A 16,106-nucleotide genomic window follows, 5' to 3' on the forward strand; every position below is an offset into this window, starting at 1 on the left:
TAAAACAGAAACGAACATCCACCACCTTTGTGACTCACTCTTCCGCTCTTACTGGTTAATTTATCTAGTCAATCACCATGGTCTGTCTCATATTATTTTGTGTTCAGGTTGACAGTGGAATCTGGGTTCCTCTACAGTCTGACTTAATCACAGAGATTTCCCAAAATCCACTAAGCATTTGACCACCACCATCACCTTAAGGGAGTTATCTAAAAGAATGGAAGAAACTGGCCTCTCTGCTCTATCTATTATTGCTACACTTCTGTTCAATAGTGGCTAGAACCACAATGAAGAACTTTAGGTTGCATGACCTTAAATTTAATCTTCAAGCTTGAGTGCTGAAACTGACTCCTCAGTATCTTAACCTTCTTAAGAGATTTAATTTTTACATGGCTGATGCTCTGTACTTCATGAAATTTAAGCTGCTCAGACTACTGAATATAGCTACTATATTCCTATTCCAGATACTTCATTTTAGAGACTGGAGTTATATGGGACAAATCTGGGTCTTTATGTGCTGAAAGGAAAAATACTGAAAAATTATTTCAGCATCTGCAGCTTGTGAGTGTACACACAGCTGGGTAATGTGGTATAAATCCCTTAACAGTTGTGTTGATAAACAGCTTTTTAAAAGCAGCTCTAAAACTGACCATATGACAATACAGACAGAATTTCTTTCAAATTAAAAGAGCACTTCACTACTCTTGGAGTTGCCAGCATAATACCAATAGCTACTGCCTCCTTACAGTTCTCCAAAACCAAACGGATTGGGAAACATTGTACTGAATTTATAGCACCTGAGAGTTGTATGGCAGATTGATATAAACACTATTACACACATACACTTGATTATTAATAGTGCAGTGAATATGAATACATCTTATTTACCCTATTCTATCCTCCAAATGCTGTAAATATAAATGGCATTTCCTTTCTCCTTTTATTTACAGTGATATAGAATAACAAAAAGAAACCCCCAAAACATTCAACTGCACCTCATCAGTGAAAAAAAAGCTAAAGTACTCAAAGCAAAACAGACAGTTCCCTGTTCCTACAGTAGTGTTAAATACTACTCTTATAGGAACCTGACTATCATAATGAAAAAAATTGTAGCAGGTTGCTTTACTAGCTGAATAAGAAGGAAGACAATTTGGTATGGAAGGTGAGGAGTGAGGATGATAAGGTGAATCAAAGAAAAGCAAAAGCTGGTGGACAAAAATCCTTCCTGATGGAGAAAGGGCTAGAAGTAAAAAAGAAGAAACACAAGATGGAGAAAAGGCCCCAGATGGGGGTGCCAAACAGGGTCTCCTAACAGCACTAAACAAAGCAGTGAAGGAGATAAGCTTTCATTTATAATTAGTTTGCTAGATGACTGGTGACTGTGTCATCTCCTTTTCACTAGTGGCAGCAGCATCTTGTCTTCACTGGCATGTGAATTTGTTTCTTTGAACTCATCTACTTCCCAAGCAGATGAGAGCAGAGTAAGGTATCTATAAACATGCCAGTCTTAAAAGGGTCTCTTTAAAAGCAAAGAGCAGAGAAATTATTACAATTAACTTCAGTTATTTAAATGAATGGCTCCTCTATCCCTTAGCTTCCTCTGTCACTAACTCCACAGGCCAGAAAATAAAACCATCCCCCACAATTTATTAATTAATGCTCTAACAAGTCTCTCTTGTTCTTTCTATCACTGAAGAAGAACGTCTTTTAATTGAGGTAATAGCCTAGGTTATGATTACCTACAGTACTCATTCCATTTTACACCTATGCTGATTTCAGCTGAATGATACTGCTCTAACATAATAAACTAAGTCCTTTGCTTCCTGAAAGTACAAGAATAATTTTATGCGTCCAAATAGTTTCAGCAACTGTTGATAACATAAACATATAAATGGTTAGTATGAGAGAAGCTTTAAAAAAATTGGCACTCCAAACATCCAAACTTCACATTGACTCCATATCTGTACACCCACTTCACGCTGTTTTACCAACACTTTAAAAACCAAAACAGATACTGGGTGTTTATTAACTGAATGCAGTTAATCTTCCATCTACATTCCTTATTTCTCTCCATTTTTTTTAGATATTTATGACTCTCTTTGAATTAGTATAATCTACTAACTTTAATATATTGTTTATTTTTACTTCCAGGTCATTACTTAATACGCAAAATAATGCAAGATCTATCCCAGATCTTTGAAGCATTTGACTCCCCATAACAGGATGTTTTAAAATTTTTTTACAGTTCCTGACTCATGTTGTATCTTATCTGACAAAACCTTTTTCTACATAACTTAGAAATAATTTTGCAAAGCTTAAATAGCAAAAGCACTATTACTTTTTTTTTTTACATTTTGTGTGCAATTAAGAACTAGAATAAACAAAATCAGTCAGCATGACAATTACATGAAATCCATTTCTATTTCTTTGTTCTCCCTGAGGTGATTCAAATCCATCTTGAGCGTATTTATCAGGTTAAGCTGTATTAAAATATCGCCAGAGGATCACATTACTTTTCAGTAAAAATTAGATTAATTAAAATTTCTGCTTCTTAAAAATCACAAAACTAGATGAAAATACTTTAAAACATTACGCTTAAACATTGACAATTAATGTAAATTAACACACATATGTAGGTAAGCAGAAATGCCAAATTGTTTGATTTCAGAGTGCTTTCTCTCCACATTTTGCAATCTGTCTTGGTGAAATTCTTGCATAACTGCTTAAGGTCTCAAATATCCCCACAAATCTTAGGCTATTACAGTCTCTCATGAAGCCCTTTCAGATGGATGATGTGTAAAAAATAGAAAATCTGTTTGACACGAGCCACATTTTTACCTATGTCCTGTCTGTGCATTGTTGCTATTGTAGTCCAGGAGAATTTTTAATACAGAAGTGAAGTCAACAATTCTGTGTGAATAGCAGGGGAAAAAAAGCCTTATTTCCATGTAATTCACTGATAATTTAGCTGGCTGTTTTTTTGTTACATATCTAAAACTCATAGAACAGTTTGATAGGTCTATATTCTAGAAGCTTCATCTCTATGTTTTGCCTTCAGATCTGTGATAGGCATAGATGAGCTCTGTTTCTCCCTAATCGACACAGACATTATAAAGCATCATAAAGACTGAATCAAATTCTTACTCTCCTGTAGTTTGCAGGTAAAAATCTCATAAAGGACTTCTGAAAATTTAATAAGACTTCTTTATATATTCTAGATACTTTGCTAATTAAGAAAAGAAACCATCAGAACCCTCAGGTATCCATGAATTAATAATGCCAATTTCTACTACTGCATGCACCAAAATTTGAGTTCTTGCTGCTGTAAGCAAAAACTAAAAGGTCACATGGATTCAAGAAGTGACTGGAGAAACATATTGAATAAAAATCCACTCAGGGATATTAAATACTAAGATATTTTGCCCACCTCTGGAAAATCTCACAGATCACTAGAGGAAGTGAGAATAATTTACACAAGTGCACTAGAGGTGCATCATATTCCTGTAACTCACTGGGCACAATCAGAACCAAGCTTCTGGCCTAGATGGACCTCAGCATACAGTGTTTTTTAAAAGATACTTTTCTTTCAGCTTCTCCCCTCACTTTCAAAGCAGCATTTTTGGAGCCAGAGTCAACATATTATTATGTAGTTACAGAACTACATAACAGTACACATTATAATGCTACACTATTACTCATATATCCATGAAATTTTTACCCAAACACACCTAACTGTAAAATAGAACTAGACTGAATACAACCATTACTCCCATTCCCTTTTCAGGAAGGCATTCTTATTAAGCATATGCTGGATATCTCCTGAGATTGTATCAATGATCACAAACCCAAGAAAATTTAACCAGCATTTATTGCCAGAAAAAGTGCAAACAGTCTGTGACGACTGCAGTGGCAACGCACTGTAGTTGCATTGTAATGTCCCATAGTCTTGAGACAATTCATTATTTTTATTAAATACTAAGTGTAGCAATGGATGTTTGGAAAGAGTCCTGCCAAAGGTGGACTGATGAATCAGAAGTTTTTAATGTTGTTTAAACTCATGTTAAGAGGGCTCTTTACAGAGCCACTGCGTTTTCCCCTATACCTCCACTGTAAATCCCTTATCTCTCGGGCCAGAGTGTCCTGGGAAGATGTCCCAAGGTGTTCCCATTGGTCCCTTGTCAACCCCTCCCTTATTGGCTGTGAACCCCTTACCTTGATTGTGACCCCTCACCTGTGATTGGTCCCCAAAGGCTATATAAGCCCCCTCCCACAATTAAACTTCCTCTTTCGTCCTCTCTCCCCTGGTGTCTGGTGAGTGCTCCGTCTTGGGGTCACACGGCCACGTGGCGGGGGGAGGGTGGGAGAGCATACTCCTTCCAGGTTATGGACTGAAACGAGGCCTGAAGGATCTCCCCCATCCCAAATATCTACCGTTAAATGGTGCCCCGTGTGAGGATCGAACTCACGACCTTCATCAGCATCTTAGGAAAAATATTTCAACATTGTAAAAACATTTACAATTACCAGCTATAGTTCTTAATAGCCTTGTTATCAAATTCTAGTATTTCTCTCTTCCTGAATGAAAAAAGCAGAATATATTAAACTGTAATCTCATATTTACATCTAAAAGTAGCTCTTCTATAATCCTCTAAGAGGGTTACATAGTTACAACTAGTCGTGCATAGTCACAACCAGATGCTGTAGCTTCCAAAGGTAATTAAAACAGAAGACTTCTTTGGCAGTAACCTGTTTTAACTTCAAACTGTGTTTAGGTGCCTAAGAACCAAGTCATACAAAGTTTTGAACGACTACTACATTAAAAAGGTGCAATGTTACTTCAGAGGAATTTCACCAAGGTTATTAACTTAAGAAAAAAAAATTCTCTATTTGAAAAGTCAGTCAGTTTGTAGTTTCATTATAAAATAAAGGTACTATTTCCTCAGTAATAGGGTTATGTGTATTCTGCTGCCTCCAAACCCTTTGGAAGACAAATGAATACACATTAAGTAAAATGCCAAGTTTGAACCAGCACAGCAAAGTTTGAGCTCCTGTGCCCCACTGGAAGGTAGGATAAATTAACTCAGTCTTGGTACTGTACTAACTACATTCTCACACTTCCTCATGGCTTTAAGCACAAGTAAAAAAACCCCTCATATGCCTTATCTGTGTCTACTAAAAGTGTAGGTTAAGTGCTCTTTGGCACCACATAAAGTCAGACTGGTTGTGTACAGGAAGGAAAAACAAGTGAATTGTTACAGTGAGCCAGCTAATGTGTTTAAGATGTGACTATAAAGCTGGCAACAGAGGGAGTTCTACCTTAGTGTTACAGCTATTTTAATAAAACAGAAACACTGTTTTATCTAATGAAAATGTGACTGGGGGAAAAGAACACGATATTTTGTGGAAAAAAATTATTTTATATACAAAACACAATGCTGAAGTGTTCAAAAACCTAAAATAAACAGCTTTAGAATATTTACATGAGAACGTCTTCAACTGAGTTGGCATTGACTTCTAATTGGGGTATATTTTTACACATTTGTAAAACACTGGCATCTACATACTGGTTAAAGGAAATGTTAAGAGAGAGGTACAGTTACAGTGTCACTGCAAAAGATACTTTTAAATATTACCCACAAACAAAAGACAGATCATAAAAAATATATTTTATTACCTATTGCCTAAAATATGCATATTAATAACATGCATAACATTTTGTATATAAACATTATCTAGGGTTCCTTGATAAAGAGACTTGAATTTATTATGTACTTTCCATTATAAAGTAGTTTTGAGTTGTTGATTACTAAGGCTGTCAGATTTTCTGCAAATGGGTATAATTAGAGACAAATTTGTAAGGTAAGGAGATAATTCCAACACAGAGATATCACTCTTATACCTTGAATTAATTTAAATGATAACTTCTATTTATTCAAATATGAGATTCTAGGTTCCTTCCTAATAGAAGTACTGGCTTTAATACTGCTTTTGGCTAGTTCATCAACACAATTATATAACATTGCTCATATACTTAATGATCCACAAGTTCCCTTTTAGTTTTGTAAGGAAAACATAGTGAGGACAGGTTAAGAAATCTCAGTCTGCACATTCTTGTCAGCTCATAGGCAAAGATAATGCTAGCTTTTAAATCCTGATAGAAAATTGTACTCAAAAATCATGAAAACAAATACATCATAAAGCATGTGGAGTTATTGGTAGCTGATTTTATTAGTCTTATTAGCACATAATTTAAGCAGTTTTATAAAAAGTCTCTTTCTTCACCTATATAGAAATATTTTTATACTCCTTGCCCAAAGGAAAATATTGCTGCTCCAAAAGCATGATCCTAGTTTTTATGCTATTCTGTTTTGCCTAATTTCTGTAGAATATTGAATATCTCTCTAGAGAACTGAGATCAAAAAGCCTCAAGCACACAGGAGAGCCAAGGCAGCATAATAACTAATCCACAACAGCTGAACCACTGTAAGCATTGGTTACTATTAACACATCACAGTAAATAAGGTCAATAAACTTATCTTAAACTATGTGAAAAAGGCAACATATTTCAACAGGAACATGAACAGACCACAGAAGTGCTCTGTTACAGTTGCTCAGCTGGTAGGTGCTTCCAGAATAAACTATTAGGATTTGATCATATTTCATTCCTATAAACAAAAACCAGCTGATATGTTTATGGCAAATAAAACAGGAAAGGTTAAAAGATCTAATATATAGCCATGCTACAGACACTGGAGTGGTGTAAAAAGCCTATGCCCTCACACACATGCCAGGTCATTTGCTAATTCTTTGGTAAATTTCCACCCACTGAGTGAAGATCATAGAACTAATATGAGCATACATTTTTTGTGCAAAAGTCAGCCATCCCTCCTTAAATAACTAAGGAAAGTGGGTTTTGCTTATCTGGCTGATTTCCCACCAAAGCTTATCATATAAAGTTCATGTTTTCTACCTTGCTGACTGAGCTGAAGGGCTAAACCTTCTAATGACTGGTGGGGATAAGCAGTCAGTGTGTAACATTTTGAACTGCTCCACATAGAGTCATTCAGAAACATCTGCCTATGCTGCTGCTTCTAGAAGAGGAACACACTTGCTTCCCTTTGACATTTCTTTTCCCTGAAGGAATAAAAAGGGTTCATAAGTGCATTTTACCAGCAATTAACTTTTCCTTGCATCAGCACTCTTCTCCTTTGTTGACTCATGGTATCCAACATATACACACAAAATTCTTGCTAAACTGCTTGATTTTTTTTTACTAACAATCTACTTGACCAGTAATACTGCAATTTAAAACATGCTTCTTACAACAAGGCTCCCAAATTCACAATTGTGGTGGTTTGGGCTAGGCCTTCCTTGGTGACCAGTTTGTAACCAAGGAAGGGTCCAGATTTACCCAGTATTCCCTACGATTTTTACGTAAGCCAGACTATAAGAAGAGAGGAGGAGAGGCCTTCGCTCTCTCTTTCCTTCTGGCGGCTTGGAGGTGCAGGTTCCCTGCTGTTGAGTCTGCCGTGTTGGGGAGCGAGGCCTGGTTAGGCCTTGCCGACCTTGGGAGACAGAGGTTGCCGGCGATCGTTCCGGAGCGACTCTCGGTTGTCCCAGGAGAGTAGTGAGATATCTTCTTTGCTAACTCTTTTGTTCTTTAGTTACTAGATCTCGGGCTACTGATTGGGATATATATATATATATATATATATATATTTTAGTTTAGTTTTGTTCCTTTTTCCCCTTCCCCTTTCCCTTTCCCTTGTGAAATTGTATATAAGTGTAAATATATTTATATATATCACTTTGGTTGTCTCTCTCGTTTTCGGGTTTTTCTTAGTTTTTCTCCCTCTTCTCCCTGAGGTTTTTTTTTGTTGGGGGGGACTTCTGGTGGTAAGGTTTGGAGACTTGGCAGGGAGCCAGCTTCAAACCATATCAACAATACAGAGTCAGATGAACCCCTAGGGAAAAAGAAGGGTTTGAAGGTAAAAAAATATTCCTCAATTGGTATCCAGGAATTTGTCTCTAAGAAGGAAACAGAAATGTTTTGTGGCTTGGGTAGCTCTCTCATCACCAGGTAATGTCACCTTCCAGTTATTCATATTAGGCTTGATTCCAGAACTGCAGTCCAGAACAGCAGATTTAGTTTGAGCCCCATTGGCAGAGGTTTGAAAAGAAGCCTGAATAACATGGATATCTGTAGCATATCCAGTTCTTGCCAGCACTTCCCGAACAACCTCGCCAATGAAAGTTGATCCACTTTCCTCAACATTCATCAAGAGTTCATTTGCAACTTTCATCCTATTTCAAATAAAAAGGACTGTCCTAAGAATCCATAAACACATGAAAATCCTGCAATAGCCAATGGCTGTTAGAAATCTGTAGCTTTAGGCACTAGGGAGTGAAACCCAAAGTGTCTTATAAAAATCACCATGCACTTTAACTCCACATTATGCTCTACAAAGAACCGTCAAGCAGAAAACAGCCGTCCAAGAGACCAGGGTTTGATGGAGAAGTTTAAACTTAATTACTAGTACAAAGTCATACATGCTGCTATAATCATATGAATAGATTGACTTCAAAACAAATGGGCTACAAAAAACCAGTAGTTTGCTGCTCAAAGCAAACAAAACATTACTTTTGCTGCTACAGCCAAAAATGTGCAGAACAGAAAAATGTATGACTGAAGGTATGAAAACTTCCTATATTCTACCTTTCCAAAAGCAGAAATACCAGGGCAGTAGAGTGGGAGCAGCTGTCAAGATCTCTGGCTCCAGATTACCTGTGGAGACTCCCTACACCAACGAATGCCTTACAACATAATCACCACTACATGCAACAATGGAAATCTCATCCAGTTTGGTTTCTGTTGATAACTTTGCACACCCCTGCTTCGCCTTTGAGAGTAGGAGAACACTACTGACTATGTAACAAAGAAACAGAATGGAAGTCGAGATCTGTATCCTACACCTAATTTACACATTTTGTATTCATCTCACCTGGCACAACGCTGAGTGGATGAGTTCATCATCTCATCAATGAAAATCTAAAGTCACTGAGACAGGAAGCTGCAGCTGTGCAACAATAAACAGCAGTATTGCCTACTAGGTTAGAAACAAGAAAGAAAAGCACTAAGAGCCATTTAAACTTAGGAGGGATTTTATTATCATCATCCCGACTGCAATATACCCAAGAAAACAGTGATTTGAAAGGCAGTTCTCAAAGTTCCTAGGCCAAAAATGATTACAATAAATTTTCCATATAGCCATTTTTCAGCTAATCTGGTGTCACATTTTGCTTCTTACTGTTTACTGTTGGTTCAGATTTAGTCTATCCAGAAGTCAGAAGGGAAAGCATATGATTTAAATTCCAATTCTACCGTGAGTTCTCTATAAGTGCAGTGTTATTGCAGAGAAAATTGGTTCTTAAAGGTCACATTCCAAAACAGAATTATTTGCTTTTCAGACATATTTTTTGAGCTCCAGGTATAAATCATCTTTTTTTCAGATGACTGAAAAGTGTCTAGAGGAGAAATTCTATTTAAAGTAAAGAAATCAACCCTCTCACATTTTAACAGCAGAAATTTAGCAAAAAAAATTTGAAAAAAACACTGCAACAAAATTTTGCAACACAGGCAAAAAGTAAGGATCATATTGTGTACAAATCCTATTTAACAAAGATAGAAACAATGCACCTCTAAAGTAAGTATTGGTATAGTACAGTGAGTATACTATAGCAAGTATATGTGTAATTACAAGTAGCCCTTGTGTATGTATCGATACGCATGATGTACATTATCACATACAGTTATCATGAGATGAGAATGACGGCACTGTAACTAGTAAGCCATTCTAACTTGAACATCTGAATGACTTCCTATTGTTTGACCTGTATTTTGTCAGTGTTTTTTCATTGTTAAAACGTCTCTATCAATTGCAGTGAGGTTACAGGACATGCAAAAGCTGTGTTAGTAAACAAGGGTGGTAAATAGGTTTTTCTCGCTGATGAAGACACATATGTTAAAAGGTAACTGCCATCTCCTACATATTTCCTCTTATTTCTTAACATGGTGTGGGAAATATAGTGTAGCTCAGTATTTGACCAAAAGTTTAGGTCCAATATACTACGTAATTTAGTCCTGCCTCTTCTCCAACTCCTACCTTTTACGAACGTCATTTGAAGTGTCGCTACTTAGGCACATCACGGAGAATTAACTAACAGTCAAAGTACTATTGTACTGTAGTACCTCGCTTCGGCTGCAGCTTTGCAACAATATTACTCGCGAACCTATAAAATGCGAATTACTTGCCGTCTTCGTAATTCTAGGGGAAAAACCGGATGCCGTCAATCGCTCCGAACAGCTCGGGGGCAACCCCTGTGTCTTCGCAGAGCTGGAGCTCTTCTCGTTATGGTCGCACGGTAATTAGAGCAGTTAACTGTGAGGCGTCTATCGTCTGCCATAAAGGCAGCCCCCAGGGTAGGGCTGCACCCCCGCGAGCAAATGCTTGGAAGGAAGTTTGAGCACACTGATGTTCTCAGTAGCCGCCCTAAGAGAGAAGACCCGTTTCCCTTCCCTCCTGTCAGACAGGGGCCACCAGAGGAGACAGTTCCGAGGCACCCCCGCCGCCCCGGCCAGGGCAGCCTCACCTCCCTGGGAAGGCTGCAACAGCGAGACTTACCTTAGTGAGCTGGGCAATCTTCTTGCACATTTTCACGTGCATATCCCGATTGCATTCCTCTCCCGAGCCGCTGCGAGAGGTTTTAGATCCATTGTAAGTCCCGGGCTGATGAATGTTGTTTATGCCAGAGGCCATTAGGCTTGAATTTTAATCAGGTCTGTGTGTACGCTCCGGGTAGCGCGATCCGGTCCCCGCTGCTCGCCGCCCCCGGCTCTGGAGGAACTTCAGCCCCAAACAGGGCAGGCTCCAGCCGCCGCCGCTCTCCCTTCTCTGCAGATGTCCCAGTCCTTCAGCAAAACACCCAGGCGAGCAGGCAGAGAACAACATGTGGAAACATCCTGATGGGGATTTTTTTTCCCTCCCCTTCTCTTCAAATGGTTGAGCTTCCGCCAGGAGAAGGTGCCAGCGGCTGGGTGCTACAAATTCCCCAGCGGGGACACTGAGCCAGCCATACAGGCAGCAGCACAGGCATTGCCGGGGATCTGTTAGAGCAGAGATCGCCTGAAGATTAAATCATGCTGCCTTCTTGGGCTGCCAGAGTATTGCAGAGGTCATCAGAGAAAGCAGTGTTGGCACCTTTCATAAGCTCTGTTATTCTGGCAATCCTCTCTTAAGTCTGGATGGACCACTAAGTGATGAAGAAAACCTTTGCTCGGTTTTTGCTGCCACACTGAAAAAAGAATGGAGCCAAGAGGCACACGAGAACAGCTGAGCCCCGGAGCTGTGTCCAGAATCTGGTCTGCCTGCTTTATCCAAAGAGACTCAGTTCCCTCAGTTACACTAAATGCGGTGGAAAGGTGCTTGAAGAAAAATGACAATATTGCAGGTCTTTTTTTTTTTTTTTAATGTGCACATTGTTTCAAAGCGACCAGGTCTGTACACGTAAAATAAATAAAAGGATAGAAAAGGCAGAAAAAAGGGCACACACACACACAAAAGGCAAGCTATTAAGATAATGGGATGTTAAAAAAGAATGCTTCAGTAAACTGTAACGTGAGAATAAACTGGTTAGTGAACACGTTTAAACAAGCCTAGAAGAGAAAGGGGAAGGAGGAGAAGGCCAAGCAGGGTGAAGTCAGAGAGGTGGAGAAAAGGAAAAGTGAGAAAGAACAGGTAAGAGAAGCCGAAAGCTGCTCAACACCCCTTTGATGTGTAACTAGCCAGTACACAAGACCCTATGGAGCAGGTCAAGGGCTCTACCTCAGCTCACACTGTCTTGCAGCCAGGGGGACCCGTGAGCTTGTTCCCTCCCCCTGCCCCATGCAGCTAAGGTAGCTTTCCAGTCTCACCTCCTGGTAGTACTTGCCATCCTTCTTGGGCAAGAAGCTTCTGCTTTGCTAGTGGTGAGTTTGAAAAAAGAGCTTTCTGAGGACTATCAGAATTGGAAAGGAGGATTATGTGGTTTCGGCTAAGGGCAGGATAAAGGGAAAATAGGAAAGCCTTGATGAAGGCGAGGAGAGATAAAGCACTTTTAAGAATAACACAAAAGAAAAAGATCAGGGCAGAAGAAGAATGCCTACAGGCAGTGGGGAGAAGTAAGAAGACCTCGGGACGGGGAAACCAAATTGCTAGGAGAAAAGGTGAGACTGTAAATATCCAGAGGCAGAAAGAATCTCACTCCAGAGTGAGAGGAAATGAGGACTTAGAAATGCAATGTAGAAGGGAAAACAAAGATTATCACAGTTGCTGGGAGATTCTAAGCAGGCAAAAGAAGTTTAGCCCAGACAGGACATTAGTAAGAAAAGGTAAGAAACAGATCCCTGCACAAAGGAACACCACAGTACAATTTCTTCACTCACTGACACAAATGTCCAAGATGTTGCTGGAACTTCTTCTGTGACTAGGGGACAGGCACATGGCATTGTCAATTGTCTGATATCTGATAAGACACTTAAGTTTAACTCAGTTAATATGGTTATATCTTCTCTACACAGTCATCAGTTTGAGAAAAAGTGTAGAAATTTAATTATATGTAAAATTTTGATTAAATTGACAAGCTTATTAGGACAATCAAGAGAATAGCAAGAGCTGCAGCAATATCCTAGCACCCTGTTTCCTCAGAAAAAAAGAAAAAAAACAAAATTAAGTGAAAATAGAAAGCAAATTAGGAAAATGCAAAATGTTTTAAAACTACTCATAATAAGTTACCTGTGTTATCGCTCTACTATGTGGACAGTGACATGGCACCAAAAGTGGAAGGTTTATAGTCTTTTACTCATGTATGGTTGTTCAGCTGAACAGAGGACACACTGGACCTGGAAGCACAGGTGGACAGAGACTTGAGACCCCTACATGGGTACAGGCAGAGCAGAGGAGCACGGATCATCAGGGACAGTGTAAATGGAATAAACCACTGAGATATCTCAAGCTGTTTTTGTATTTTGGGCGGTTAGAGGGAAAAACCTGAGGCTTTGGTACAACATGGTGTTTTAGCAAAACATAATTTGTCACTGGTAAAGTATTTTGAGTCCAGACAAGACTTTTCAGACAATACTTCAAACACTGGAAAAGTTTCAGTCAGATCTCATGCACCAGAAAATGCAACCATGGAACATAAATTCACAGATGACTCAAGTTCATTAGTCCCATTACTCAAAAAACTCCACTTGGTTTCAATAACAGAATTTCAGCAGATAATGCCAGAGCATTTCAACGAGCATTTAACATCTTTTTTTTCTTCTCATTGATCTAGAGATCACCTATACATAAGGCAAGGACATCACAAACCACAATATAAATGTGTAGTACACAAATAAGGGGTTTGTGAGAATGACATGGAACACATAGGTGGATTACAGAATGTTTATAAACTTGGGGCAGTACACCAGAAAGACAGTTTAAAATAACAATTAAAAGTCTAAATAGAAAATACATAAACTTCTGCTTGAATTATTTTTGCTGCACTAGTTTTCACTAAACTATGAGAGAAGGTGGTCATGTCCCTACCATCTTTCAAAAAGTCTGTGAGTAACTCTACAAAGCTTTATAGCTTTGCTACTCAGGTGCATTAACGAATAACCTTTTTATTACAAAAGACAAATCATACATGATAAGACATACATACATAAAGCCTCCCATTTTTGGTGCCTCTCGCTTGCTGAATATGCAGACTATATAACTTCTGAAATCTTCCGACTAGCTACTATTAAGAGAGTCACCCCCTCGCCCCCAAATTCCAAGACATAAAAAAGATATTTCTATTGCAAATGTTTAATACCTAAGTCTGCACCTTTATTTAACACATTACAAACAGCTTTCCCAAAACAATTAATGCAGCCCAATTCTTTTGCTCTGTCTGAATATCAGTACTACTGAGGTCAGTGGGATTTTTTTATTTTTTTAATACATGAGCGCAAAGTTAAACTGGTCTCCCAGATTACACTCTACTGCTGTTTTACAGTCCAATAAAATTTGCATTTGGAAATGGTAGAACAATACAGTAAGTCATTAACTGTCATGTTATGTCAGAACTGATGGGTGGGGTGCTGGGCAACCTGATCTAGAGGGTGGCATTCCTGCCCATGGTGGCACTGGGGTGGGGGTTGGAACTAGATGATATTCAAGGTCCCTTCCAACCCAAACCTTCCAATGATTCTATGTTTCAAATGACAAAGCCTTATTACTAAAATTGATTTAAAACTTCTCAAGTTGGTGTGTCAACAAAGGGAGACACAATCCTAAGTGAGATTCTAATTTAATTCATAAATTACTACCCTCATTGATTTCCACTTACACTCACTTTGGTCCCAGAGTAGCTTTTTGACCCCAGAGTAGAGAATTCTGGAACTTTTTTTCCTTCTTTGGAGGGGGAGAAGGAAATAAGGATAAAAAAATGTAGTCAGAAGACTTGTAAGAGTTATCCTGCTCACCTAATTCACTATCCTACTTCCAATAAAACTTGGGTTGGGATTGAACACAAGAAAAATTACAAGTATAAAGTGCTACCACTGGTACATCCTCAGTAATTACCTATGTTACATATAATTACATATAAAAATATTACATATAACTACTTTATAATTTTAATTTCTTCTCACCTCATAAAGCAAACACGATTCCAAAACCACTAGAATTGTTGCCAATTTCCTCATTGACTGAAAACAGTAACTATTCAAAAATGTATATACAATTTTCCAGCTGACTTACATAAATGCAAGTTTTGGAGTAATGTGGTGAAGAGAACCTCTGATTACTACTGCATAACGATGGCCTAATTATGGATGAAACATTACTATGCTTACATTTTAAATGTGGAAACTGGAACCAACAAAATGCATCAGATATAAAAGCCCTTGAACACCTAATAAATGGGGTAGCAACCTCTTCCATTTCTTGTAACCTGTTTTTTATCCAGTGACCTACATCTAATAATACCACAAAGTAACTGGCATGCAGCAAGCTTGGCTTACCCAGTGCCACTGTATTTGCTCACATAACAGGACCGATAAAGGCAAGAGAAGGGATCTAGAACAGTGATTCAGAAGTAGACCATAGCAGATAAGGTCACTACTTCCAAGGACAAGTAAAAAAGCTTTAATTAGTAGAGCGCACTTCCCTCCAGAGCCTGGAGCACCATCCAAAGTTCTGAGTTTCATCACTCTTCTGCTTTTCAGATAGAATTGTGAAACCCACTAGCCATAACCTCTGGGCCTGCAGTGGTGGAGAGAGCCTTGTTCCTCTAGTCAGTCATCATATCCATCCCTCAGGAAGTAGCTGGCCCTTACTGAGCCCTGAGAGTTAGCTCAGCAAAGGACTGAAAGCCCAGGGCTGAGCTGGAATGGGGTTCCTGGCCCATGGGGAAGGGCTGTGGCTGGAGGCCCAAGTGAGGCTGGTCAGGGCTCATTAAGGTTGACTAGTGCAGTCAAGGCATTGAAACATAAGCTGTAAAAACTATGACAGCAACACTTCTATCAGTTGAACAAGGTATTTGGTATCAAAAAGAGATGCCAGCATTTGTGATCCTACTTCAGCATGTTATTTACCTACACATTAAATACCAATTATACTGGGAATCTTTTATTTCTACATATAAAAACAAAGCCCAGCAGAAATATTTAAAGCAGCTGGAAGAAATAAATCTCACATCCTAGGTGAAATCCAATTTAAGGGACTATAAGGTATTCCCCAGAAAAGATCTGTAGACCTGAGACGCAAGCAGGTACAAATGGGCTACTAAACATATGTGAATCAAAAATAATTCAGTTTGCATTATTAGTTTCACTTAAAAAAAAAGTCCTGGGTTTTTAATGCCACAAGAATCACAAAGTTTTATTTGCTCTTGTCTTGATGTTTCCATCTTCTTCCCCACAAACAGGGTCCTCTTGCAGAAAAAATCTAGATGAAGTTAACTGTCCAGTAAAAATACATTAAATAGAAAAATTATTACACATCGTATTTCCCTAGAAAATATAACCTTAAAAAATG

The 16,106-nt window shown here is 38.6% G+C and overlaps 1 protein-coding gene across 5 annotated transcripts in view; it reads right to left on the reverse strand.

The window, feature by feature from the left end:
* Positions 1-11,417, reverse strand: part of FAM184B (family with sequence similarity 184 member B) — a 42,290-nt gene extending 30,873 nt beyond the window's left edge. For 3 of the 5 annotated variants that reach the window (XM_027686409.1, XM_027686408.1, XM_027686407.1), the window contains exon 1: positions 10,683-11,417. In XM_027686409.1, the coding sequence (XP_027542210.1) occupies positions 10,683-10,817 (135 nt within the window). In that variant the 5' untranslated portion in view covers positions 10,818-11,417. The remainder of the gene's footprint in view (positions 1-10,682) is intronic. The other 2 variants (XM_027686412.1, XM_027686411.1) reach the window with 1 other exon arrangement.
* Between the last annotated feature and the right edge of the window lie 4,689 nt (positions 11,418-16,106).

The sequence above is a fragment of the Neopelma chrysocephalum genome, unplaced genomic scaffold, assembly GCF_003984885.1.
Source record: "Neopelma chrysocephalum unplaced genomic scaffold, ASM398488v2 Primary Assembly neopelma1_71, whole genome shotgun sequence".
Classification (NCBI taxonomy): domain Eukaryota; kingdom Metazoa; phylum Chordata; class Aves; order Passeriformes; family Pipridae; genus Neopelma; species Neopelma chrysocephalum.